The following is a 25,598-nucleotide window of genomic DNA, read 5'->3' on the forward strand; positions in this document are numbered from 1 at the left end:
TTGGGGGAGGGGGAGGGAAAGGGGAGGCGGCGGTGGGGAAGAGACAGAAATGTTTAATAAATAAATAAATAAATTAAAAAAAAAGAAAAAAAAACCATACCCTGGTTGACATATTCTTCAATTATTAAAAACAGTTACCAATAAACAGAACTACAAAAGCAAAGAGGCAAGGTTAGTACATTTAGAGACTTTCCCAGAGCTATGAACTATATTGATTTAGGTCTTTGCTCTCACTTTGGCAGGTGTATGGATCTATATAGTGGACTCTTAAGTTAGGATGGTGCCTTGGTACATCTAACATAGTTGTTTTGCTTATGTTCTGAAAGCCTGTTACAGTGGTACCCATATTCGATGCATGATCAGTACACTCTTCCTCTGGTGCTCCATCTCTTCTGCTCCAACGTCCTTTCTCTGTTCTCTCTCACTGCTGTTTGCACTTTCCCTCAGTGGAATGGAGTCCTTCCTCCTAGGCGTTACTTCATCTTTGTACACAGTGTTATCTTAGTGTAATAATAAGGCCATTGCATTGTTTACCTGCCTCCTTTGGCAGTTCCTTCAAAACTGTTATGAGACTATATTTGTTAAGTCAATATTTTCTTTATAAATTTACACAGCTCCATAAGTTCTAACAAAATAAAACAGAACTACTTCTGGGTCTAAGATCGGTGTTTAAAAGCATGTATTGCCCTTCCGGGGGGACTCAAGTTTCATTCCTAACACTCTTGTCAAGTGACTGACTGCTGCCTATAGCTCTAGTTCCAGGGAATCCAATGCCCTTAGCCTCTGTTGCGCCATCTGGGGACCAAGCAGTCAACACACAAGCCTGTAGTAGACAATCTGTATTCATTCCTGTAGTCCCCATCCCATATCTTAAATTGTATCTGTGTTTTTCATTATTCTGTAGACATTTTCTCTAAATTGAAACCATTATTTTTCTGGAGGGAGGAGTAAGGCTGATAAGACTCATGAAGTAAACATAACCTATAAGACTCAGAATGTTCATGCAATTAACCAGATTCATAAAGACCCTCTCTCCTCATATCTTCAAAATGTCCTAGTTTTATTTCTTCTGCTATAATAAGATACTCTAACAAAAGCAACTTAGGGGAGAAAAGGCTTATTTTAGCTCAAAATTCCAGGCTACAGTCTATAACTGTGGGAAGTTAAGGCGGGAAATTGACATCCACAATTGAAAGAAGAGAGAAATGAATCAATGTAAGCATGGTTAGTGCTCAGCTAACTTTTTTCTTTTTTTTTTCTTTTTATTAAAAATTTCCACCTCCTCCCTTCCTCCCATATCTCTCTCCCCTCCTCTTCCCCCTCTGTCTCCAGTCCGAAGAGCAGTCAGGGTTCCCTGCCCTGTGGGAAGTTCAAGGTCCTGCCCCTTCCATTCAGGTCTAGGAAGGTGAGCATCCAAACAGACTAGGTTCCCACAAAGCCAGTACATGCAGTAGAATCAAAACCCAGAGCCATTGTCCTTGGCTTCTCAGTCAGCCCTCATTGTCAGCCACTTTCAGAGAGTCCGGTTTGATCACATGCTCCATCAGTCCCAGTCCAGTTGGCCTTGGTGAGTCCCCATTTGATCAGCCACACCGTTTCAGTGGGTGGGCGCATTCCTTGCAGTTCTGGCTTCCTTGCTCATGTTCTCCCTCCTTCTGCTCCTCATTTGGACCTTGGGAGCTCAGTCCAGTGCTCCAATGTGGGTCTCTGTTTCTATCTCCATCCATCACCAGATGAAGGTTCTATGGTGATAGGCAAGACATTCATCAGTGTGGCTATAGTATAGGGCCTGTTCAGGCGCTCTCTCCTCAGGTGCACAAGGAGCAAGCTGGGGACATCTCCTTGGACACCTGGGAACCCCTCTAGAGTCAAGTCTCTTGCCAACCCTAAAATGGCTCCCTTAATTAAGATATCTACTTCCCTGCTCCCATATCCACTCTTCCTCATCCCAACCATCCCATTCCCCCAAGCTCTCCCCATCCTCCCCTTCTCCCTTCTCTCTTCCCCTCGCCCCTTACCAAAAGCAATCTATAAATTCAATGCAATTACCATTAAAATCCCAACAAAATTCTTCACAGACCTTGAGAGAACAATAATCAACTTTATATGGAAAAACAAAAAACCCAGGAGAGCCAAAACAATCTTATACAATAAAGGAACTTCTGGAGGCATTAGCATCCCTGACTTCAAACTCTATTACAGAGCTACAGTAATGAAAACAGCTTGGCATTGGCATAAAAACAGAGAAGTCGACCAATGGGATTGAATAGAAGACCCGGATATTAACCCACAAACCTATGAACATCTGATTTTTGACAAAGGAGCTAAAAGTATACAATGGAAGAAATAAAGCATCTTTAACAAATGGTGCTGGCATAACTGGATGTCAACCTGTAGAAGAATGAAAATAGATCCATATCTATCACCATGCACAAAACTCAAGTCCAAATGTATTAAAGACCTCAATATCAATCTGACCACACTGAACCTGATAGAAGAAAAAGTGGGAAGTAGTCTACAAAACATGGGCACAGGAGACCACTTTCTACGTATAAGCTCAGTAGCACAGACAATAAGGGCAACATTGAATAAATGAGACCTCCTAAAACTGAGACACTTCTGTAAAGCAAAGGACACTGTCATTAAGACAAAAAGGCAACCTACTGATTGGGAGATGATCTTTACCAATTCTGCATCAGACAAAGGTCTGATCTTAAAAATATATAAAGAACTCAAGAAACTAGACTTTAAAATGCTAATTAACCCAATTAAAAATGGGGCACTGAACTGAACAGAGAATTGTTGTGTTAGGAGCAGCGGGTTGCTTCCCGCCACCCAGCTAGCTTTACACAAAATAATTACACGGAAACTGTAATTCTTTTAAACACTGCTTGTCCCATTAGTTCTAGCCTCTTATTGGCTAACTCTTACATATTGATCTAACCCATTTCTAATATTCTGTGTAGCACCACGAGCTGGCTTACCAGGAAAGATCTTAACCTGCATCTGTCTGGAGTGGGAGAATCATGGCGACTGCCTGACTCGGCTTCTTTCTCCCAGCATTCTGTTCTGTTTACTCAAACAGAACTGCTGCTGTCCTATCAAAAAGGCCAAGGCAGTTTCTTTATTAATCAATGACCTTCCTCCATCAGAGAATTCTCAACAGAAATAATTCAAATGGCCAAAAGACACTTAAGGTCATGTTCAACCTTCTTAGCAATCAGGGAAATGCAAATCAAAACAACTTTGAGATACCATCTTACACCTGTCAGAATGGCTAAAATAAAAAAAAAACCAATGATAGCCTTTGCTGGAGAGGATGTGGAATAAGGGGAACACTCATCCATTGCTGGTGGGTGATGTAGGTGGATCTTCTTTCTATGTGTTGCTTTCATTGGTTAATTAATAAAGAAACTGCTTGGCCTGATAGGTCAGAACATAGGTGGGTGGAGTAGACAGAACAGAATGCTTGGAAGAAGGCAATGAGACAGATGCCATAGCTCTCCTCTCCAAGATGGATGCAGGTTAGAATCTTCCTGGTAAGCCACCACCTTATAGTGATACACAGATTACTAGATATGGGTTAAATCAAGATGTGAGAGTTAGCCAGTAAGAGGCTAGAGCTAATGAGCCAAGCAGTTTTTAAATGAATACAGTTTCCATGTAATTATTTTGGGTAAAGCTAGCCAGTGGCCGGGAGCTGGGCAATGGGAAGTGGCCCGCAGCTCCTTTTACAGGTGGGAATGCAAACTTGTGTAACCACTTTGGAAATCAGTGTGGTGGTTTCTCAAGAAATTCGGGATCAACCTGCCCCAGGATCCAGCAATACCACTCTTGGGAATATACCCAAGAGATGCTCTATCATACTACAAAAGCATTTGTTCAGCTATGTTCATAGCAGCATTATTTGTAATTGCCAGAACCTGGAAACAACGTAGATGCCCCTCAATGGAAGAATGGATAAAGAAAGTGTGGAATATATATGCATTAGAGTACTACTCAAAAACAATGACATCTTGAATTTTGCATGCAAATGGATGGAAATAGAAAACACTATCCTGAGTGACATAACCCAGACCAAAAAAGATGAATATGGTATATACTCACTCATAAGTGGATTCTAGCCATAAATAAAGGACATTGAGCCTATAATCTGGGATCCTAAAGAAACTAAATAAGAAGGTGAACCCAAAGAAAAACATATAGTTATCCTCCTGGATATTGAAAGTAACTTTTTCCTTTTTATCCAGCCTAGGACCTAAGTCCCGAGTAATAATGCTACCCACAGCCATGAATGCAAACAAGGGAACCCTCATCTCTGTGTTAATTAATCCACTGACACAATAGTGGCATGAATATTATAAAGGTAAACAATAATTCCTGATTGCATTTAAGGCTCGCTCTACATGATGTAACTCATAGTGGCATCATTATTGGGTCTAATAACCTGTGTTTAGAGACTTGTAGATCCTAGGGGAGACCCTACTACTATTATTATGCTAAATAGACATAGTTTTTTGTTTCATTATTTACAAATTTATTATTATTATTAATTTCAGATTACAAGGGAAATCTTTACCCCCTCATGTTTCCTTCTCTCAAATTCATGGTGGGACCTTTGGTTAATATATTCTCTGAGAAAGAAGATTTTTTTCCACGTTTACTATTTCTTAGTTGCCTGTAGTTCTTTGTGTAAGACTGAGGCCTTGTGAACTTCCCCCTTCCACATTAGCTTGTCTATTGGTGTTTCTGGGCATAGATTAAATCTACTTCTCATGACATTCTTATACCCACTGTTCAATGCATCTTTCAGTACTCAATCTCTAAAATCAGTGAAGCTTCTATTTAGAATAGATGAGATAAACCCCCCTTTAACTTAACGGCATTGATTTTTTCTCTCTATTCTCTTTTCTCTTGTCTCTCATTCTCATTCCATTCTGCTCTTCTCTCCTCCTTTCCTCACTCCCTATTTTGTTGAGATATGGTCTATCTATGTAGCACAGACTAACCTTGAACTTTCAGTACTTTTGCTCAAACCTCCCAAACACTGGGAAAATAAACATGTACCAGTACTTGCAGATAATGCCATCTCTGTAATAATATGTTACTGGAGGTAGGAAGCTGCCCACAGTGTCGACACTGTTTTTTTTTTTCTCTCTCCGCTCTTGTGTACACAAGACTGGCTGCAAACTTACTGTATAGATAAGGTTGGCCTTGAAATCCCAATCATCCCACTTTCACTTCCCTAGTATCATAGATGCACACTACCACAGCTGGCATGATGCCTGTCCTTAGCATTCAAGTGTAGTAAACACAACAAAAGCCTTTGGTTCCAAAGGCTGCGGTTTGCTTGCTTGTAGTGTCCCAGTACTAACTTTCTTATCACTAAGGCTGCTAATAGAACTCCTTCCCCCACATCATTTTTATTTTTAGTTCTTGTGACAGGATCTCACTTTGTGTTCCTGGCTGGCCTGAAACTCACTATGCAGTCTAAGTTGTCATTAAACTCTTGGTAGTCCTACTGTCTCTGCCTCCTGGATGTTAAGGCTACACTAGTGCTGGTCTAACATTTCTCTATCAGTTATAAACACATCATCAAGCTGGCTGTTACAGTGCTGTGTCTTCCAAAGGCTCTGGGTTGAAGGCTTCATTGCTAATCTGTGGTGCTATTGTAACTATTCAGGAGTGAGGTACAGAAGGAGGAAGTTAGAACTGGGGGTGTGCCCTTGAGGGAGGTGTTGGGGCCTGGCCTGGTTCCTTCACTTTTCTTCCTTTGCTTTGTAGTCACCATGGCTACCATTTGTTTTCCACCCTGATGTTTCCCCCACAGGCCCAAGCAACAGGGCCAACTGACTACTGATCGAAACTGCAGCCAATACATACATACATACATACATATATACATACACACATACATACATACATAGATACATAGATACATAGATACATAGATACACACATACATAGATACATACATACATAGATACCATACATACATAGATACACACAACATACATAGATACATACATACACACATACATACATACTTTTCTTCCTTACGAACTGATTATCACAGGTATTTTGCCACACTGAAGGAAAGATGACCAACACGCTGAATGCCACACGTTTTAGGTATTAATGAGTTAGGAAAATTGATTGATTAATGCCTTGCTCTCCTCAGAGACTTCAGTCTCCATGTGACTCTGCTTATATTTTATGGCTAGAAGAATTACATAGTTCAATTCAACTTCAACAAAAGGAAGTGGTATCCCTTGTGCCTCCTAGGACGAGAATTGAATATTAATGATTACTTGAGATGATTTATGATGAGGTGATAGTCTTAATCATTGGAAAAAGGTAGAAAAGTATGATAGAATAGTCCTCAGTCTCTCTCTCCTTCCCTTCCTTCCTTTATTTCTTTCATTTTTTCTTATACTTATAAACCATTCACAACCGAAAGAATTAGAATGCTATTAATGACTATACTAGTCATGGTTCTCTAGGGCAATATAGCTTACAGAATGAATCTTTCTTTGTATAAAAATACAAAGGGATTTATTAGAATGACTTACAGACTGTGATCCAGCTATTCCAACAATGGATGCCTATGAACAGAAGGTTCAAGAATCCAGTAATTGTTTAGTCCACTAAACTGGATGTCTCAGATTAGTCTTCAGTATATTCCAGAATCCTGAAGAAGTAGGATCTAATACCAGTGAAAGAATGGCTTTGCTCGTGAGGGCAAGAGCAAGCAGGCAAAAGGAGAGAGTTTCCTTCTTCCATGTCTTTACAAATGTTTTCAGCAGAAGGCATGGCCCAGATTAGAGGTGGGTTTTCCTTGCTCAAAACATTTGAATTAAAAGTGTTTCTTCTCATCCCAAAGATCCTTATTAGAAGTGGATCGTCCCACTTCAAATTATGCAAAAATCCTCAAAGTTGACCATCTTTTTTTGGGTTTTTGTTAATTCTAGATGTAGTCAAGTTGATAGCCAAGAATAGCCATCACAGTGACCTACTGTGCCCAGTGCCACACTTCCATCACTGTGTGTTTTGATCCTCAGGCATTGCTTTCATCTCAATTTGTATCTATCGTTATGTTGTTTGTATTGCTTTGCTGGCCCACATTTGTAATCCCAGCCCTGGGCAATCTAAGGTAGGAGGATTAAGAGTTTAAGACCAGTTTGGGCTACATAGCAAGGTCCCTGCCCTAATTGTGGTCCTGTTCTCATTATCTTTGAAGATGGACAGTTATATGGAAATGTGACTAAAATAAACCCTTTCCTTCTTCAAGAGAGAGAGGCAAGGGCATTGTTTGGAAACAGAAGTATCACCACAAGTGAATGAAAAGTTTGGAGTTGTTCAACTAACTTATCTTCTAATGACAATGGTGTTGCGAGGTAACTCCTCTAGACAATGCACAGCCTCTTGAAGTCAACAGACAGTCTCTATTTACTGACTGGAAGACTACACAGGGAACCATATAGCCCAAATAGCATAGCCACAAACCTTACTGTTCTTACCTTTTTATGAATAGAAACCTTACTCTGGTTGACACACTCTTTAATTATCAAAAATATTTACCAGTAACCAGAACTACAAAAGCAAAAAGGCAAGGGTAGTACATTTAGGAACTTTCCCACAGCTATGAACTATATTGATTTAGATCTTTGTTCTCATTTTAGCAGGTGTAGGGGGTCCATATGATGGACTCTTAAGTCAGGGTGGTGCCTTGGTATATCTAACATGGTGTCAGTTGTGCTAAGCTCTGACAGCCTGATACAGTGGTCTCCCAACCATATAATCAATACATGATCAGTATACTCTTCCTCTGGTGCTCCATCACCTGCTCTATCTCTCCTGTCTAATTCCACTCCTCCATTTTCTAAGTATCACTGTGATTTGCACTTTCCCTCAGTAGAATGGAATTCTTCTTCCCAGCTATTGCCTCATTCCTTGTACACAGTACTGTTTTAGTGCAATAGCAAGGCTGTTGCGTTGTTTACATGATTCCTACTGCAGTTCCTAGGAAATTTTTTTTTTATCAGATTGTACTTGTGAAGCCAGTGTTTTCTTTGTAAATTTACACAGCTCTGTAAGCTCTAACAAAAGAGGATAGAACTACATCTGGGTCTAAGGCCGGTGTTCAAATAAAGTGTATGCTTCCTGTAGCACTAGCGCTTACTATCAGTAATGATGGTTCATGTTCATTCAGTGGCATATTTGTGATTCAACCTGCACAGTACAGCAGTTCATCAATATGTCTTAGATTCCATGAGAAATACTCATTCTAACACCAGCACAGAGTTGCTATAAGAAAAATCCTCCTCCAAGCCAAAATTCTTAGCTCCAATCCAGGGTCTGATACTATTTAGATACAACTGATTCTGATGTTAGCTTTGTAGCCAATAAAATGTTCCTTTCATTCCTTCTTATAATTTACCTGCAGCTATAGTTTAGATTTTTTTATCTAACCATTCTATCTAACCTGGAGAAAGCAACTGACTTCTCCTTGTTTCATCTCTCTGAACCTTAATATTCACACCAAACATTTATTAAAAACTCTACCTCAAGGGGGTGGTCTGAGGAGTGAAAGGAAAAGGCCAAAAAGAGAATGGATGCAGACACAGGGGAAGGATTACACCTTTCTTCCTTTGTAGACATCTCTCCTGCACTTCCTAGTCTTGGAGGGAGGCAGAGACCCAGATGCTGGGACACTAAAAGGATGACCCTTCCTCACACCTTTCTGGCAACCCATAATACTGGCAGATGGCCCAGATATGGCCAAGTAGATGCTTCAGCCCAAAATTCTGACTCTTGAGGTGGAGAAACAAATGTTATGATTGAATACATGAATTGATAAATTGTGATCCTATTATTCTCTACTAATTATTCAGACTGAGTGGGAGGCCTAAGACTCTGTCTCCACTTGCCTTATATTCTTGTCTTTGTCTCCCTAGTGCTTGGATTAAAGACATGTGCATCCCAAGTATTGGGTTCAAAGATGTGAGACCCCAAGTGCTGGGATGAAAAGTTTGAGCCACCACCACCAGGCTATGTTTCTCTTTTAGTCTGGTTTAATCTAGTATAGCCCAGGATGACCTTGAACTCTTGATCTTCCTTCTTCCTCCTCCCAAACTGCCTGGTCTCCATGGTTAACTAGTGGCTAGCTCTGCCCTCTGGTCTCCAGGTAAGTTTTATTTGTTGGAACACAAACAAAATATCATGCAACATTTCTCCTTTTGTCTAAAATAAAAAATTAAAGTTTTAACTATTATAGAAAAACTATATACAATAGGTAAAATAACCACATGCAAATATATATGCAGGCAACAATTACATTAACAATGTCTAGTCCATTAACATTTGGCAAATTCAGTGAAAATACTCTATTATCTATCCTATCTTGGTGAGTCCAAAGTGTTGTGCCGAACTTGCATTACCTACCCAAAACAATGTTTTGATAGCTCTCAACCTTCTGAACTTTACACCTCTTTTGTAAGTGTCTTTTCTAAATTTTTCAAAAAGGAATCCTTTAACTATAAAGTCTTCAACTCCCTCAGAAACCCGAGAAGGATATAATATTAACTGAGTAAACAGGAAGTATAGAGCAAATGATTTCCAAAAATAAGAAATTACAGCTGGCTACCTGGATAGTCACTTAAGCTTCCTCTGCAATGTTGGGGTATCCATCTTTAGCCTATAGGCTTAGAATAGCTGACAAACTTATCTGTGATGCAGAATTTTTGAAGGAACATCCCATCTTGCTTTGGCAAAGTTTGGCATTCACTTTCTTTTCTGTCCTGCTTGTCCAATTTGGATAGAATACTGTCAGCAGTCAAAGCAAGGAAATTTTTTTTTTGCCCAGTGGCTATCTTTGGCCACAAAGAAGTAAACTCCATATGGAGTTTCTTCGATGCCCATCATCTTCTCTGAAGTAGATGGGTGCTGCCCAGAGCAGGCATGTCTCATTGTCATAAAAACGAATCTTATGTTATTAAAATATCTTAAATGACATATTCTGTATGTTTCTGAAGTGGTTGAAGACCACCTGTATATCTAAAACACATCTCTGTTTGACATTGAAAACATGCCTAATATGACAATTTCGATTGTGTAATAGGTGATTAACTACTAACTGCTTTTCTTTATTATCCTAAATAGTTTGTAATATTAACTTTCAAGGACTAGAAATTTACATTACATTGTTAAATGAGTTGCATAGGTACAATACCTTGAACAAGAGTAGAAATGTATGTATCATATGTTCTAATAAAAATAACTTCAAGTCTATATCAATAGACAAAAATCCATATCAATGTAAGATATTTAAAACTAGTAGATAATTTTTGTTTAAAAGTATATTCAATAATCTACTACCTTTTGTCGTATCATTTCTAAGCATATATACAGTATAACAAAAATAATTTCAACTTTGTATCAGTATACAAAAATCCAAGCCAATGTGAAATATTTAAAAGTAGTAGTTGTTTTTATTAAAAGTAGACTAAATAATCTACTTTTTAATTATATCTCTATATCTTCCCTGTTTCATTTTATAATTAGTTCCTTTGTTCAGCTTTTTCATGACCATTACCAATAACAACCTGTAACCAACCTCCCATAAATGATGACAAATATCCATAACCCACTGAATGACCAAAATCCACCTACCCCACCTCTTGGGAATGTGGGCATAATGTTCTTAAAATTGCTTCCTCTTGTCTGTGGGTAATAGTATTTTGATCAGACCTTGAAAAAATTTGGTATAATTGCCATGTCCTAGGAGATCTTGCTGTATCATTTGTTATCCAGTCTCTGTGTAATGGGAAAATACAGGGCTTGTCTCAAGTCGTGGCTAGAGCAGTCTGTGAGGTTGGATCATCTCAACTAGCCACCTTGAAATTTTCCTGAGCAGTTTGTAGTCCAAAGTCGATCTTTAGGTGGGGTTTGTTAGCTAAGTGGCATTACCATAGTCTCAGTGGAATAATTGTTTTGCAATCCCATCATCTTCTGGAGACTTCAGAGATCACATTAGATCAGATTATTCCTTTTGAGAAGTTGCTGCACCCCAATAAGCCTCTCCACCAATGCAACAATCCAATTCAGACGAAATCAAACCAAATTAGAAAAATCCCATATATAATGGATACCAATGCTTCTGGGTGGTTTTTCAGCCCCACAGAGAGGAGATGGGAAAGGAAGACAGAAAACCACGTGGTTTTTCTCTGTGGGACATTTTAAACATCCCATGGGCATGTATCTCTAGAGAGGGGCCATCATTTGGTGGACAGCTGAACTCAATCTGGAACCTTTCGGGTGGGCAGAAGTGCTGAGTGTGTCTGGCCTGGCTGGCCTGGCAGAACACTCACATGATCTGCCTGGATGAGCCTACCAATCACCTGGACATCGAGAACATTGATGCATTGGAAGATGCTATCAATGAGTTTGAGGGTGTTAAGATGTTAGTCAGCCACGACTTCAGACTCATCCAGCAGGCTGCACAGAAAATTTGTGTCTGTGAGAAGCAGAAAATCACTAATGGCCTGGAGACAACCTGGCCTACAAGGAGCACCTCAAATCCAAGCTGGAAGATGAGGAGTCCCAGCTCACCAAGAGGACCCACAAAGTGTGAGCCCTCAGCCAGACTTAGGTCAGGAAAGCCACCTGGAGACTGTCAGCAGACACCTGACCAGCCACTCAGGACAGGACCCTGGGCTGCACTCACTCTTGCATTGCTGCAAACCTGCCCTCAGCCTCTCCCCTTAGTTTGCCTTTGCTGCATCTTTTCTCCAGCTGGACAACACCTGTCTGTTTCCATCTTCCTTCCATTTGGGTCTGTCTGCATCTGGTCTCGGCTGGCTGATCCCTCTGGACCTTTGCTGTTTACCTTGTCCTGACAGATGCAGCCTGGGGTCCCTGGGTTAACCCAAGGGCCCAAGCCCTGGAAGGATTCAAGAGCCTCGTTTTATGGGTTTTGGTGATTTTGGAGGAATACTGCCAGCCCATAACCCCTGTTCCTTATTGCTTCTGGTTTGGAGTCCTGGTCCAAGGCCATGGTCCTGGTTGATATTTTAATAATTATTTAACTGTAGATCTGTGTGTCATTTACAAAGTGTCCAATAAAGAGGAAGCCAAAGTTACTCCTTCCACAAAAAAGGATGACTTTATGTTCTGTGTTTGAGCAGGCATCTGTCAACTTTCTAAACCCATTTGGGATGCATAACCAAACTGTCATATAAATCTCTATCCATGCCATATGAAAGGATGGCATGCAGTGATTAATCATGAGGAATCTGTAGCCAACAAGATTTATCATGTCTCATCTCGTCCCTGAGATGTTCCCATGCACAGCTTACACATCACTTGTCCTGTAGTCTTTCTTGGCTTCCTCCCCAAGAAAGTCTTGGTCTGTAGCCAAGGTACTCAGGAGGTCTCCCCTGGTCAGATAAGATCTCTTAATTACACACCTGGAAGGAACCCACAGCCTTTCGTTTCCTGTAGAAACAAGAGCATTACCTCTTCCACAACATAATACATGTTTGACTTCCATTTTAACATTAAGGCATTTCTGAAGTATATAGGCCGGTTGAATTTAGCAGTACCTTCCACATCCAATATCTCTCAGCAGCTGTTCAAAAATAATCAAAATTAACAAAGTGGCATATAAGGTCCACACTCGCTGTGTTATAATATTTTCCATTTTTATTAATTAATTAATTATTTTAAAATGATCTTTTCTAATTTTACATACCTATCCCAGTTCCCATTCCCTCCCTTCCTCCTGCTCCCTTCACCATCCCCTTACCCCACTCCCATCCACTCCTTGGAGAGTTTAAGGCTTCCCATGGGGTGTCAACAAAGTCTGACACATCACTTTAAATCAGGACCAAGCAAGGTATCCTTCCAAAAAGAATGGGCTCCAAAAAGCCAGTCAAGCACTAGGGATAAAGCCTGATCCCACTGCTAGTGGCCCCACAGAAAACCCAAGCCACACAACTGTCACCTAAATTCAGAGGGCCTAGTTTGGTCCTATGCAGGTTCTACCACTTTCATTCTAGAGTCAGTAAGCTCCCACTAGCTCAGGTCAGCTATTTCTGTGGGTATCCCCATCATAGTCTTGACCCCTTTGCTCATTGCTCCTCCCTCTCTTCAACTTGTCTCTGGAAGCTTGGCCCAGTGCTTAGCTGTGGATCTCTGCATCTGCTTCCATCAGCTGCTGAATGAAGGTTTTATGATGACAGTTAAGATAGTCATCAATCTGACTACAGGGAAAAGTTAGTTCAAGCACCCTCTTCACCATTGCTTAGGGTCTTAACTGGGGTCATCCTTGTGGATTCCTGGGAATTTCCCCGGTGCCAGTTTTCATGCTAGCCCAATAATGGCTCCCACAATCAAGATATCACTTTCCTTGCTCTTCGTCTCTGTCCTTCCCCCATCTCAACCATCCCACTCTCTCATGTTCTCATCCTCCCTCTTCTTCTTCCCTCCCTTTCCCCTTCTTCCCTTCCCTCCCTTAATGATCCTAATTTTCTCAGGAGAACTTGTCTATTTTCCCTTACCAGTGGAAATTCATGTATATCTCTTTTAGGGTTCTCCTTGTTATCTAGCTTCTCTGGGTTCATGGATTCATGGAACTATAGCTGGCTATCCTTTGCTTTATATCTACTAGCCACTTAAGAGTCAGTACATTCCATGGTTGTCTTTCTAGGTCTGTGTTACCTCACTCAGGATACTTTATTTTAAATAGTTCCATCCACTTGCATGCAAATTTCAAGATGTCATTTTTTTCCACTGAATAGTACTCCATGGAGTAAATGGACCACAATTTCTTTATCCATTCTTTGGTTGAGAAGCATTGTTTCCAGCTTCTGACTATTATGAATAATAATGCTACTATAAACATGGTTGAGCAAATATCTTAGTGATATGAGTGTACATCTTTTGGATATATGCCTAAGAGAGGTATTACTGGTTCTTGACATAGATTGATTCCCAAATTTCTGAGAAACCGCCATACTGATTTTTAAAGTGACTGTAACAAGTTTGCATCCCACCAGCAATGAAGAAATGTTTCCCTTACTCTACATTTTCTGTAGCATATGCTATCATTGGTGGTTTTTTTTTTTTTATCTTAGTCATTCTGACTTGTGTAAGATGGCATCTCAGAATCATTTTGATTTGCATTTTCCTGATGGCTAAGGATGTTCAACAATTCCTTTTGGCCATTTGAGATTCTTCTGTTGAATTCACTGTTTAGATCTGTACCCCATTTTTCAATCATATTTGGTATTTTAGTATCTTGTTTCTTGAGTTCTTTGTATATTTTGGAGATCAGTCCTCTGTCCAGTGTGGGGTTGGTGAAGATCTTTTCCCATTCTGTAGTCTGCCATTTTGTCATATCGATTGTGTCCTTTGCTTTACAGAAGCTTCTCAGTTTTAGGAGGTCCTTTTTATTAATTGTTGCACTCAGGAACAGGAAGTTGGCTCTTTGCCCATGCATTCAAGGCTACTTCCCACTTTCTCTTCTATGAGGTACAGTGTGGTTGGTGTTATGTTGAGGTATTAGATCCATCTAGACTTGAGTTTTGTGCAAGGGGATAGATGTGGTCTATTTGCTTTTTTCTACATCTTTACATCCTTTTATGGCAACACTATTTATAGAAAATGCTTTCTTTTTTCCATTGTATAACTTTAGCTTCTTTAACAAAAATCAGGTGTTCATAAGCATGTGGATTTATATCAGGGACATCAATTCAACTGGTCAATCTATCTGTTTTTATGCCAGTACTAGGCTGTTTTCATTACTATAGCTCTATAGTAGAACTTGAAGTCAGGGATTGTGATGCCTCCAGAAGTTCCTTTATTGTAGAGGATTGTTTTGTCTATCCTGTATTTTTTTGTTTTTCCATATGATGTTGAGCATTGGTCTTTCAAGGTCTATGAAGAATTGTGTTGGGATTTTGATGGGGATCACATTAAAGCTGTAGATTGCTTTTTGGTAAGATTGTCATTTTATTATATTGATCCTACCTATCCAAGAGCATGGGAGATCTTTTCATTTTCTGATATCTTCTTCAATTTCTTCCTCAAAGACTTAAAGTTCTTTTTGTACAGGTCTTTCACTTCTTTGGCAAGCATTACCTCAAGATATTTTACGTTATTTGTGGTTATTGTGAAGGGTGCTATTTCTCTGATTTCTTTCTCAGCCCTTTTATCATTTGTATATAGGAGGCCTACTGATTATTTTTTTGAGTTGATCTTGTTTCTTTCCATAATACTGAAGGTGTTTGTGAGCTGTGGGAGTTCCTTGGTAGAATTTTGGGGTCACTTTTATAATTATAATATTTCCCATTCTTATAAGGCTTATTTTTAATTTTGTTTTTCTTTTTAAAAACTTTATTATTTTTAAACTATTTATTTTTTTTAAAGATTTATTTACTTATTATGTATACAACATTCTTTCCATGTATGTTTGTATGCTAGAAGAGGGCACCAGATCTCATTATAGATGGTTGTGAGCCACCATGTGGTTGCTGGGAATTGAACTCAGGACCTTTGGAGGAGCAGGCAATGCTCTTAACCACTGAGCCATCTCTCCAGCCCCCTAAACTATTTATTTTTTATATGACTGTCTATACCATCTTTTATTCTCTAGGCTTTGCTTTACTAGGTACCTGCATCATTCTCTGACTGTATGAGTCAAACCTTAAACCCACTGCACATCTCATGATGTACTTGAGGCTCAGGCCCATAAGCAGTTGCCGGGAGACACATCTCTGTAATGCAGCCCAAATGGGAGATGGTGGAACTGTGTTTGGAAACTTGTTTAAAGCTTTGTCAGTTCTTATGTGGAAATATGTGACCCCATGATGGATGCCATTATGTGAACAGATTTTTCTTTGTGCTGCCACATTACAAAAAATGACAGAGAGACTTACTATTAATTATTAAAGCTTGGCCTTAGCTTATGCTTGTCCCTAACTAGCTTTTATAACTTAAATTAACCCATTTGTACTAATCTATGGGCTGTCCCATGGCTCGTGGCTTTTACCTCTCCTCCATCACGTCTGACTTCTTCTGTGTTCATCTGGGGATTCTGCCTTACTTCTTCCCAGCACTCTCTCTGTCCAGAAGTCCCTGCTATACCTCCTGCCTAGCTATTGGTCATTTAGTTTGTTATTCACACAGTGTAAAGGAATATTCCACAACATTTTCCTGCTACTGAGTTTCCTCATCCAGTCTTAATATGAGGGGATGTGTCCTGGGAAGCCTGCCCTTTTCTGAATAGAAATGGAGTAGGATTGGATGTAGGGGAGGGCTGGATAAGAGAGGGACTGGGAGGAGAGGAGGGAGGAGAGGCTGCTCTCAGGATGTAATATATGAGAGAAGAATACATTTTAAAAAAGGGTTTTGCTGTATCAGGATTCCCAGTCCTAATAACCCAAAAGAATCAAACAGGGCAGCAGAAACCCTTTGGAAATCTCTTATCTCTGCCCAAAAGAATTCACAATGACATCCAAGCATGGAATAAACATAATTTATTCTCCTTTCCCATGTCATTAGCATTCTAGCTAATAGGCAATATATTTTTTCTGTGTATGTGAGTCCACAGACTGGAGAAGATGTCTGAGCCCCACACCACAAAGTTCTCAACGATAGAACAGAAGCACGGCTGCTTCAGTTATCTCCCGGCTACTGCTGTACCCACTTGGAGTTCCGTATCCATTCCCATCAAATGCAGAGAAGTCACCACACTGCTCGGGGTCACCTTCTGGGAAGTATCCTCCTCCACCAATGCAGTGCTGAAAAACAGGGGGAAGAAGTAACAATGAGAGGTGTTCCGGTTTGAATATGAAGTTCCCTATCAAAAGGTGTTATATACCGAAGACCTGGTCCCCAGGATAAGTAACATTCAGAGGCAGCACTTTGGGGAAGGGACTAAATATGAGGACCCTGCCTTCATCAGTTAGTTAATCACTAATGGAGTCACTGTTTTGGACTATTTGAAGATGGTGAAGCTGGGGATGGGGTGGGGTCACACTGAAGGAGTAAGTGGCATATTTTGAAGGGCATTTCCCCCTGGCCTTTCCTGGTCTTTCCTGGTTCCTTGCCACTGTGAAGTGATTCATCTTGCTCTGATATGACTTTCTTGCATGATATTTCTACCCCACTACCAATTTAAAAGCAATAGAGCCAAATGAACATAGGTTAAAATCTCAGAAACCATAAAGCTAATGAGGCCTTTTTTTTTTAGTCAGGGTCACTATTACTGTGATAAAACACCATGACCAAAGCAACTTGGGGAGAAAAGAGTTTATTTGACTCACACTTTCATATCACTGTTCATCATTGAAGAAACCCCGTGGAGTTCCTGGAGGCAGGAACTCATGCTGAGGCCACGGAGAAGTGCAGTTTTATGGCTTGCTCCCCATGGCTTGCTCTGTCTGTTTTCTTACAGAACTCAGGGCCACCAGCCTAGGTCGGCACCACAATGGACTGGGACTCCTTCAATTGGTAATAAGCACATGCTCTGCAGGCTTGCCTACAGCCTGATCTTATGGAACAATTTCTTAATTGCTTTTCCCTTATCTCAGATGACTACAGCTTGCATCACGTTGTCATAGGTCTAGCCAGCACACTTCCTTCCATATATTGCTTCTCTCTGGTGTTTATCACAGAAGCAAAAACTGACTAATATAGCTAACGAGTTCAGAGACATCTCAGCCAAGTTCAGTGTGACTCTTTGTCCCTCATCAGACTCTCTCTTTTGGCAGTATTGACCTATTTGAACCACAACCCCCACTTCCATTGGTTTTAGTGGCATCGTTATCTCTTTCTACCTTTCCTTCGACTTCTCTGAACCTTTGTTCTCAGGTTCTCTGGCAAGACTTTTTCTTCATTGATTCCTTAAGTGCTACTTCTCAGAGGGACACATTTACAACACTCTTATACTTTGTGTTATCCCTTTAGCTTTTGTTATGGACAATTCATTGAAGGTTTAAAATCTTTTCCTCCAATCCAGATGTTTCTTAAGTTTAAGACTTAAAGATTGGACTGCCAATTAGAATCACTACTCAGGGTCTTCACATTCCACATGGCAACAAACAAACAAACAAAAGCACAATTACTTACAGCCACACATAACTTAAAAATGGGGATTTTTGTTGGGAAATTCTTTGATAGTTTTGTCATTGTGAACATCATAGTCTGGGCTTACACAAGCTAGAATGACTACAATGCTTGTTGACAATTCAAATCTTGTGGGACCACCATCACATTCAAAGTTCATCAATGACCAAAGCATGTAACATTGGGGTCGGAGAGACAGTTCTGTGTTTAAGAGCACTTGCTCTTGTTGCAATTGACCAGGTTTGGGTCCTAGAACTCATATGGGGCTCACAACCATTGTAACTCCAATTCTAGGGTATAGAATGCCCTCTTCTGGCTCAAGGGCACCAGGAACTCAAGTAACACACACACACACACACACATACATATGTGCAGGCAGAACACTCACACATATAATATAAAAATATCTGAAACAAGACAAAAAAATCTCATCCAAATAAGCTAGTAACACAGGGGCTGGTGAGATGGGCCCAAGGTTTAAACATCTTATGACACTATCAGAGAACCAAATTTAAGATCCCAGCTTCCTTATCAGATCCTAGCACTCAATCAAAAGACTTTATCTTCAGTTTCCAGGGATCCACTGTGTCCTTTTGAACTCTGTGATCGGTTGAATACACATGCACACACATACAAATGAGTTCAAATAAGTGTTTTAGAAATCCAGCGTCATATGACTATATATCCCTACTTGATCACAAACATATTCAGCATCCAGACATCTTGGCTTACCATATGATGTTAACCTCCTCATATGCAAACTATGGAATTATTCAAAATGACTTCTCCTAACATTCTCTGTGTTAAATTATTAATAAATTTAAAATATTTGGAACTTATTAGTGTCCACTCTTGCTCCAAATATCCACCACACTTCATCAGACTCTCATTTGGGCCATGGAAGTCATCTTAATGCTTATTTCCTTATGCTTAAATTTTCCCCCAAGAGAATCTGTCATCGATAGGCCACAGTGTCATTTCTGAAAAAAAAAAAAAAAAAAGAATTCTCTGAGGAATGGGTGGGGGATGGGAAGAGAGGAAGGTGGGGGGAGCAGGAAGTACAGAGGGAGAGGAAACTGGGATTGGTATGTAAAATAAAAAAGATTGTTTAAAAAATAAAATAAGAATGCTTAAGTCAATCTTATGTACCCATAAAACATTTAAGTGGTGCTCATCCCTTATACAGTCCAAAAACCACTGGTGTGATGTAAAGGTTGTTTCCTGATCTTTTCATTAACATTGGACATTTCTAAAATGAGTTCTTCCTATATCCCACATCCATTTTACATATTGAAATAGAAGCAGCTTGATACACTCTCAACCTCACATGCTCTCCCCATTTCACATCACAGCCCCACGGTCCACCTTGACAAAAAGATGTCTCATCTTGACCAGGTGAAGGACACGCTAATGACTGAGGAATGAGTGGATACTGAGATCTTCAGGATCGCCTTCCAGGAGCTGACAACCCTTTACTCAGATTGTTACTTTAAGGAGGTCTGGATCCCAAAAGAACATGCTATATTTCTTTTTGAGACAGGGTCTTACTATGTACGTCTTATTAGCCTGGAACTCACTATGTAGACCAGGAAGACCCCAAACTCACAGAGATCTGTCTGTCTCTACCACCTGAGTGCTGGGATTAAAGATGTGTACCACCATGTTTGGCCAGAACTTGCTAACTTGTTACAGCTTTCCCTATGGCCAGTGTGCCTTTGCCACAAATTATTAGAAAGAAAATAAAACAGTATGAATCTAATGATCACAGGCTTTGGGGGGGGAGGCATCAGATTGCTGCAGTGGATCTTAGTGCACCTGCCTTGGCACTTAGTTGCTATGCCAACATCCAACAAGAGAAATTCTTTGTGATAGGGAGGAGAATGACCTGGGAGAGGTTTACCAGATGTCCAGGACTCTCCTAGTCACTACTTAACACAATGAAAATCTGTATAAACACTGGAAAAGGTTAGATAGAATTTGTTTTACACTAAAAGCTAAATCCTGGATGGGGAGTGACTCTCTAACAATCTCAGCCCCCAAAGGCTTCCACAGGACTTCCTGAATGCAAGTGTCATCCTGACTCGAGGTAGCAAGTGTTTTATTCTAAAAGCTAAACAAACAGTCACAGTTCATTAGAAGTTTGTAATGTTGACTCTGGTTTTCAATAAGACAGAATATCTGTATCTCCAAAGAAGCTCTAGTTCCTGAGACCAAGTATGGTACAGGAAAATGTCACATGTTCATAAAGGTACACACACTAACATGGCAGTCTTCCATACTCAGTATTCACACACACACACAGGCAACTTAAATCTTATTCATGTACTTCTTCGGTCACTACACAGACTCACATGCTCAGTGTTACATCCAGTGACCTTCATCCCAGCACACAAGGCATTGGCTGCTCCCTCATTATTAAACACTCTGAATTGGATGTATCCTGCAGTGAATTCATCTGAAAACAAAAGACAGGAAACAGCATTCAAGGAAAATTCTAGAAATAGCTGTGAGACCAGGGTTTTGTGGTGCCAGGAAATACTGCCTAAAATATGAGATCCGTTAGGGGAGCTTTACCTACTCTTGTTCACAAACCATAAGAGCCAGTTGTTAAAAAGGTCCCCATCTGCCAGAACTTGAATGGAGAAATTTCTGATATGGCAAGGTCTCTACTGAATATCTCCCAGGGTTTGTCACAGCAGTTGGCAAGTGCATTCATTTTGGTCCTGTTCACATTGACATTGCTAAATTTTCTTTAAAGCCTTACATTCCAAGAATAAATAAGAAGAGCTTCAAATTATACAGAACAGGCTTAGCATTCATAAAGAGCATGTGTCATACTTGTATTTATATCAAACAACATGTCAGTCACCCCTCAAAACAAAAATAAAATACTATTTTTTTTCCTGTTGTTCAGCCCTGTGCACATGCACCTGGTCTGTTTCTAAGAAACCTCTGACTGATAATAAGGTTGCCAAGAGTAGATTTTGGAACCATGCTTCCCCAATGCAAATGCCAACTCTCTTGCTTATGCCCTGTGATCTCAGGCAACTACATGGACTTCAGTGCTCCAGTCTCCTAATCTGTAAAATGGGTTAGTGATAGTTGAGAGCCCAAGGGCAATCAACTGAATGAAGCAAAAACACAAACTCTCACAGAAGAGAAGCAGGCTGTGGTGGATGGTAAATGACTGCTACTTATCACAACCGAGTGTCCTGCAAAGGATTTAGTAGCATTAGAGACTCACTCTGGCCACTGGGGGAGTAATAAGAGGCTGTCTTCTGAGCATCACCGAAGTCATAGAGCACAGGTATTGCTGGACCATTATCAGTAGAACACTTCCCTCCATTATTTTTCACCGGGTACTTCTACAAGGAACAAAAGAATCTGTTGTAATAGGTGCAGCGGGCCACTTCCCGCCACCCGGTTAGCTTTACCTGAAATAATTACACAGAAACTGTATTCTTTTAAACACTCCTTGGCCAATTAGTTCTAGCCTCTTCTTGGCTAATTCTCATATCTTGATTAACCCATTTCTAATAATCTGTGTAGCACCATGAGGTGGTGCCTTACCAGGAAGGATCTTAACCTGTGTCCACCTTGGAGAGGAGAATCATGGCGACTCTGCCTTACTTCCCTTCTTCCCAGCATTTTGTTCTGTCTACTCTGCCTACCTAATTTTCTGTCCTATCAAAGGCCAAGCAGTTTCTTTATTAATTAACCAATGAAAGCAACAGATAGACAAATGTCCCACCTCCATCAAGAATCCACTAGGTAAGGATGGCAGCATTGGCACTCACAGGAACATTACCATCTACAGAGAAGTAACTGTATCTGAGATTGTTTCCCAACTCTCAGATAAGAAGGAATCCTTCTTTGGTCTGTGTCTCTCCGAAACTCTAGACCCCTCCCTCCTCTTATCTTCTCTTCACCCCCCTTCCTACTTCTCTACTCTCTTTTCCACACACCCCTACTCTTTGCGATTCTTGGCTCATTGCTCTTTAGAATAAGGGAAATATTGAATACAGCCCACTGAACCTCAAACACCTGCCTTTCTCTCCACACCCATGAAAAGCAGCCTTGGTTAACAATCATAAATACCTGGTACAGGCCAAACAGATTATGGCCCATGTGCTTCAAGAAACCATTATAAGTGTGGTACCGCAACAGGGATCTGTTCCTCCACTTTTTCAGGGGGCTATTGTTGGGCACATGCCAGATGCTCAGGTTCTCAGCCTGGATGTCGAAGTAGCCAGGGTTCTGGAAAGCAACCAACACAGAGCCTGACCAGACCAGGAGATTTCACTAAGCAAAAGACCTTCATGCACAGTGTCCAGCAGAGCTGATATCTCTGGGCTCCAAGTGGACAGAGGGACAGCTGTGCTTAGGTGCCCCCATTTGCAATGGCAGTGGTCCCACCACCACCACCTACTTACCGAGAACCCTACTTGGAAGGATTCAAGGTAAGTACTTTTCACTTCTTCGCCCATGTTGAAGGACAACCTTCCCACCCTCTCCATGACATCCTTGAGCTACACTCGCATCCTCACGCTTTCCCAAGTGACTTCAGAGTATACCAACCTTGTAGTCATCACTTGTGGCCCCCTCTGCAGTCCCAAAGGTGTTGTAGTTGGCCCAGTTGCCATCCCCCTCTGGGTAGTCTGCTCTGTCGCCTTGCTGACTGGACCAGCGATCGCCCACTGTGCACTTCCCACGCATGTTGTTCTCGTGCACACTGGCCACCAGGGTCCATCCACCACCAGCAGTGGTCATGTCACAGAAGGTCTGGTAGATGACACCATTCTTTGTGCGGAGGAAATAGAGGCCATCTGTAGAGAGAAGCAGTCCACAGTCCACCTGTTTTCAGGCTCATTGTCCATCTCTGCTTTTGGAATGGCTCTAAGATCTACCTGCAATACCTGCACATAGATGTACATGTTCCCAAACATAGACACATGCATCTATGTAATAATAATGATAATAATAATAAATCTTTTAAAAGTAAGTTAACTCTTTTACACATATGAGCTATGAAGCATGCTCAGATACTCAGATGAGGTAACAAGAATTGACAGGTTCATAGATGTAGGAAACAGAGCAGCAGCTCACAGGGAATACAGGGATTTGTTACTTGGTGGCTACAGAATTTCTATTTAAGAAATGAAAACTTTCTGGAAATGGATAGTGGTGATTCATTCCATTGTGAAAGTTTTTATGGCCCCTGAAAATCCTTAAAATGAGTTAAGTGTCAATTTTTAACCACTATGTATATTTTGTAACGTTTTCTATATAAAAATAAAGCTGTTCCAGAGGACAAAACCTGATTTCCTATTTGGGGTTATATGTCTGCATTTCTGAGATAGGGTCTCCCCAGGTTGACTTGGAGATTTCAGTCCTTCACCGTAGGCTCTCAAGTGTTAGGATCACAGTGTGCTCTTTAAATGTTCATCACTCACCTCGTGCCCCAGTGACCTCCTGCTTGATTTCCTTGCAGCTTCTGAACAGAGAGGAAGACACAGGATTGGCCCAGCTGTTGGTGTCCAGGTTCCCTTTAACAAGAGAAGATGCAGAGTTTCACACTCATGGGACACCCAGCCTCCCATGTCATTCATCCTAAACTCATTCCACGACTTCTCATAGCTGACATCTGAGAATCAGCAAGATTTCTAACTAGGAAGAAAGACAAAAGATTCGAAGGTGTGGAGAACTTGGTGTCTAAAGTCCTGAAAAAGAAAAATAAAGTGATGTTCAACTTTGCAGGTAGGAGAAATGCAGGGAGACTAATGTGCCTGGAGCATGGGTCGTGAGGTAGACAGTGCAGAGGGTTGACCAAGAGACCATGGAATAAAAAAGCCTTGTAATCTTCCCTCAAAGTCATCTGAGAACCTAGAAGTGTAGAAGTAAATAAGAACATTGGGGCAAGAGCTGCTCAGGTGTAAGTAGCTCCATGTTTCCCAGTCAAGTATTTTTGGATTGTATTTACTGTGTCAAGCTTCAGCTCCCTATTGCCTCATATCAAGCTGAAAAAAGACTGCCATGTGGAGATCAAGTAAGATGGCATTTAGGGACTTGTCTTTTTCCTTAAAACTACAGTGAAGAGGAATTACATATTTTAAAATAATGTTGAGTTCTTGTAAAGAGCAGACTTGAAGAAAACATTCTTCTGGAACAAATAAGACTGAGCACTTGGCACTGAAACCCCAAAGCAAAGATATCAAACATAGGGAGTGAGTAGGATGGGGCAGTTCTTACAGCAGTTCCCCTAGATCTACAAGTACGGAATCTGGACCAGGACTTACCTTGACAATCTCATTGCCACTGGCCAATTCCTTCAAGAGGCAATCAGTACCCAGCCTAATGTCATGGACTGTGTTGTATTTACATGTCCAGGAACAGACATACACACACACACACACACACAGAGAGAGAGAGAGAGAGAGAGAGAGAGAGAGAAACACACACGTGTGTGTGTATATATACACACAATTAAACAAATAGAGGCATTTAGTTTTGTAGAATGTGTGAATGGGGATAATTGGGAAAGATTAGAAGGAGAAAAAGGAATAGGAAAACAATACAATTATATTTAATTTTGATTTTCATTAAAGGAATGATTGGTAAAGCTATGGTGATACACATCTTTAATCATAGCACTCTGGTAACAGAGACAGGTAGATCTCTAAATTTATGGCCAACCTGGTCTACAGATGGAGTTCCAGGACAGTCAGGGCTACACAGAAAAACCCTGTCTCAAACAACAACAAACAAACAAACAATAACAAATGTATAATCCCTCGTTCTCAGAGACCCAGGACATGGAAGCAACCCCATCTAGTATTGATTTCCTTTTAAACTAGAGGGTGATCTGAGGAATCTGGGGTCCTGTATTAGTACTCACCTGAACTGCAATTTCTGGTGACCACAATGAAAAACATCAGGAAACCAAACTTTATCATGGTCATCTAGAGAAAGGAAAGAAGAAGGTCACTCTCTATCCAGACCATCCTTTTCCCCATCACAGTCTCAGCTCCTATGTAGTCCCACTTAAAGGCTTCTTCCTTTCCTGTAAACTCCTTGCATCTCTGGGTCCTAAAGCAGACCTGAACTGGAGTCCACTTTCCTTCTTCCACTGACAAAAACTACCTTCCCCTCCGTACCTGGCCAGAAACTCGGAGTTGCCTACTGAGTTAAGGTAAGCTTCTCTCTCCTCTGCAGATGTCTAGTGTGGTCCAGGTGAGGCTCTTGTCCTTTTATGGGAAGAGCCTGGTGAGAATAGCCCAGACTTTACCAGGCTCCCCCTTTCCTGGCAGGATGCCACTGCAGGGGCAACTTTTATTTACTAAAGGAAAATTCTTTGTATAGTGATGACTCATGGGATTAAAGGCTCAAAAAGACATATGTAGAAATATCATGTTCTAGCACTATTACTAGGTTTGGGAATTTTACTGAACTGTGTATTTTCCAAAAAGGAA

The 25,598-nt window shown here is 40.7% G+C and overlaps 1 protein-coding gene across 2 annotated transcripts in view; it reads right to left on the minus strand.

Moving 5' to 3' along the window:
- Window positions 1-25,365, minus strand: part of LOC126502234 (intelectin-1a-like) — a 142,616-nt gene extending 117,251 nt beyond the window's left edge. Inside the window, exons 1-8 of one of the 2 annotated variants that reach the window (XM_050143107.1) lie at window positions 25,284-25,365; window positions 25,025-25,088; window positions 23,583-23,675; window positions 22,708-22,955; window positions 22,228-22,386; window positions 21,374-21,494; window positions 20,481-20,584; window positions 16,549-16,802 (exon numbers count right to left, since the gene is read on the minus strand). In XM_050143107.1, coding sequence (XP_049999064.1) covers window positions 16,650-16,802; window positions 20,481-20,584; window positions 21,374-21,494; window positions 22,228-22,386; window positions 22,708-22,955; window positions 23,583-23,675; window positions 25,025-25,088 — 942 coding nt within the window. In that variant the 5' untranslated portion in view covers window positions 25,284-25,365 and the 3' untranslated portion in view covers window positions 16,549-16,649. Of the gene's footprint in view, window positions 1-16,548; window positions 16,803-20,480; window positions 20,585-21,373; window positions 21,495-22,227; window positions 22,387-22,707; window positions 22,956-23,582; window positions 23,676-25,024; window positions 25,089-25,283 lie in introns of those variants that run through there. The other variant, XM_050143106.1, reaches the window with a different exon arrangement.
- Window positions 25,366-25,598: the final 233 nt, after the last annotated feature.

The sequence above is a fragment of the Alexandromys fortis genome, unplaced genomic scaffold (assembly GCF_014885135.2).
Source record: "Alexandromys fortis isolate MF-2015 unplaced genomic scaffold, M_Fortis_MF-2015_v1.1 scaffold_51, whole genome shotgun sequence".
In the NCBI taxonomy this organism is placed as follows: domain Eukaryota; kingdom Metazoa; phylum Chordata; class Mammalia; order Rodentia; family Cricetidae; genus Alexandromys; species Alexandromys fortis.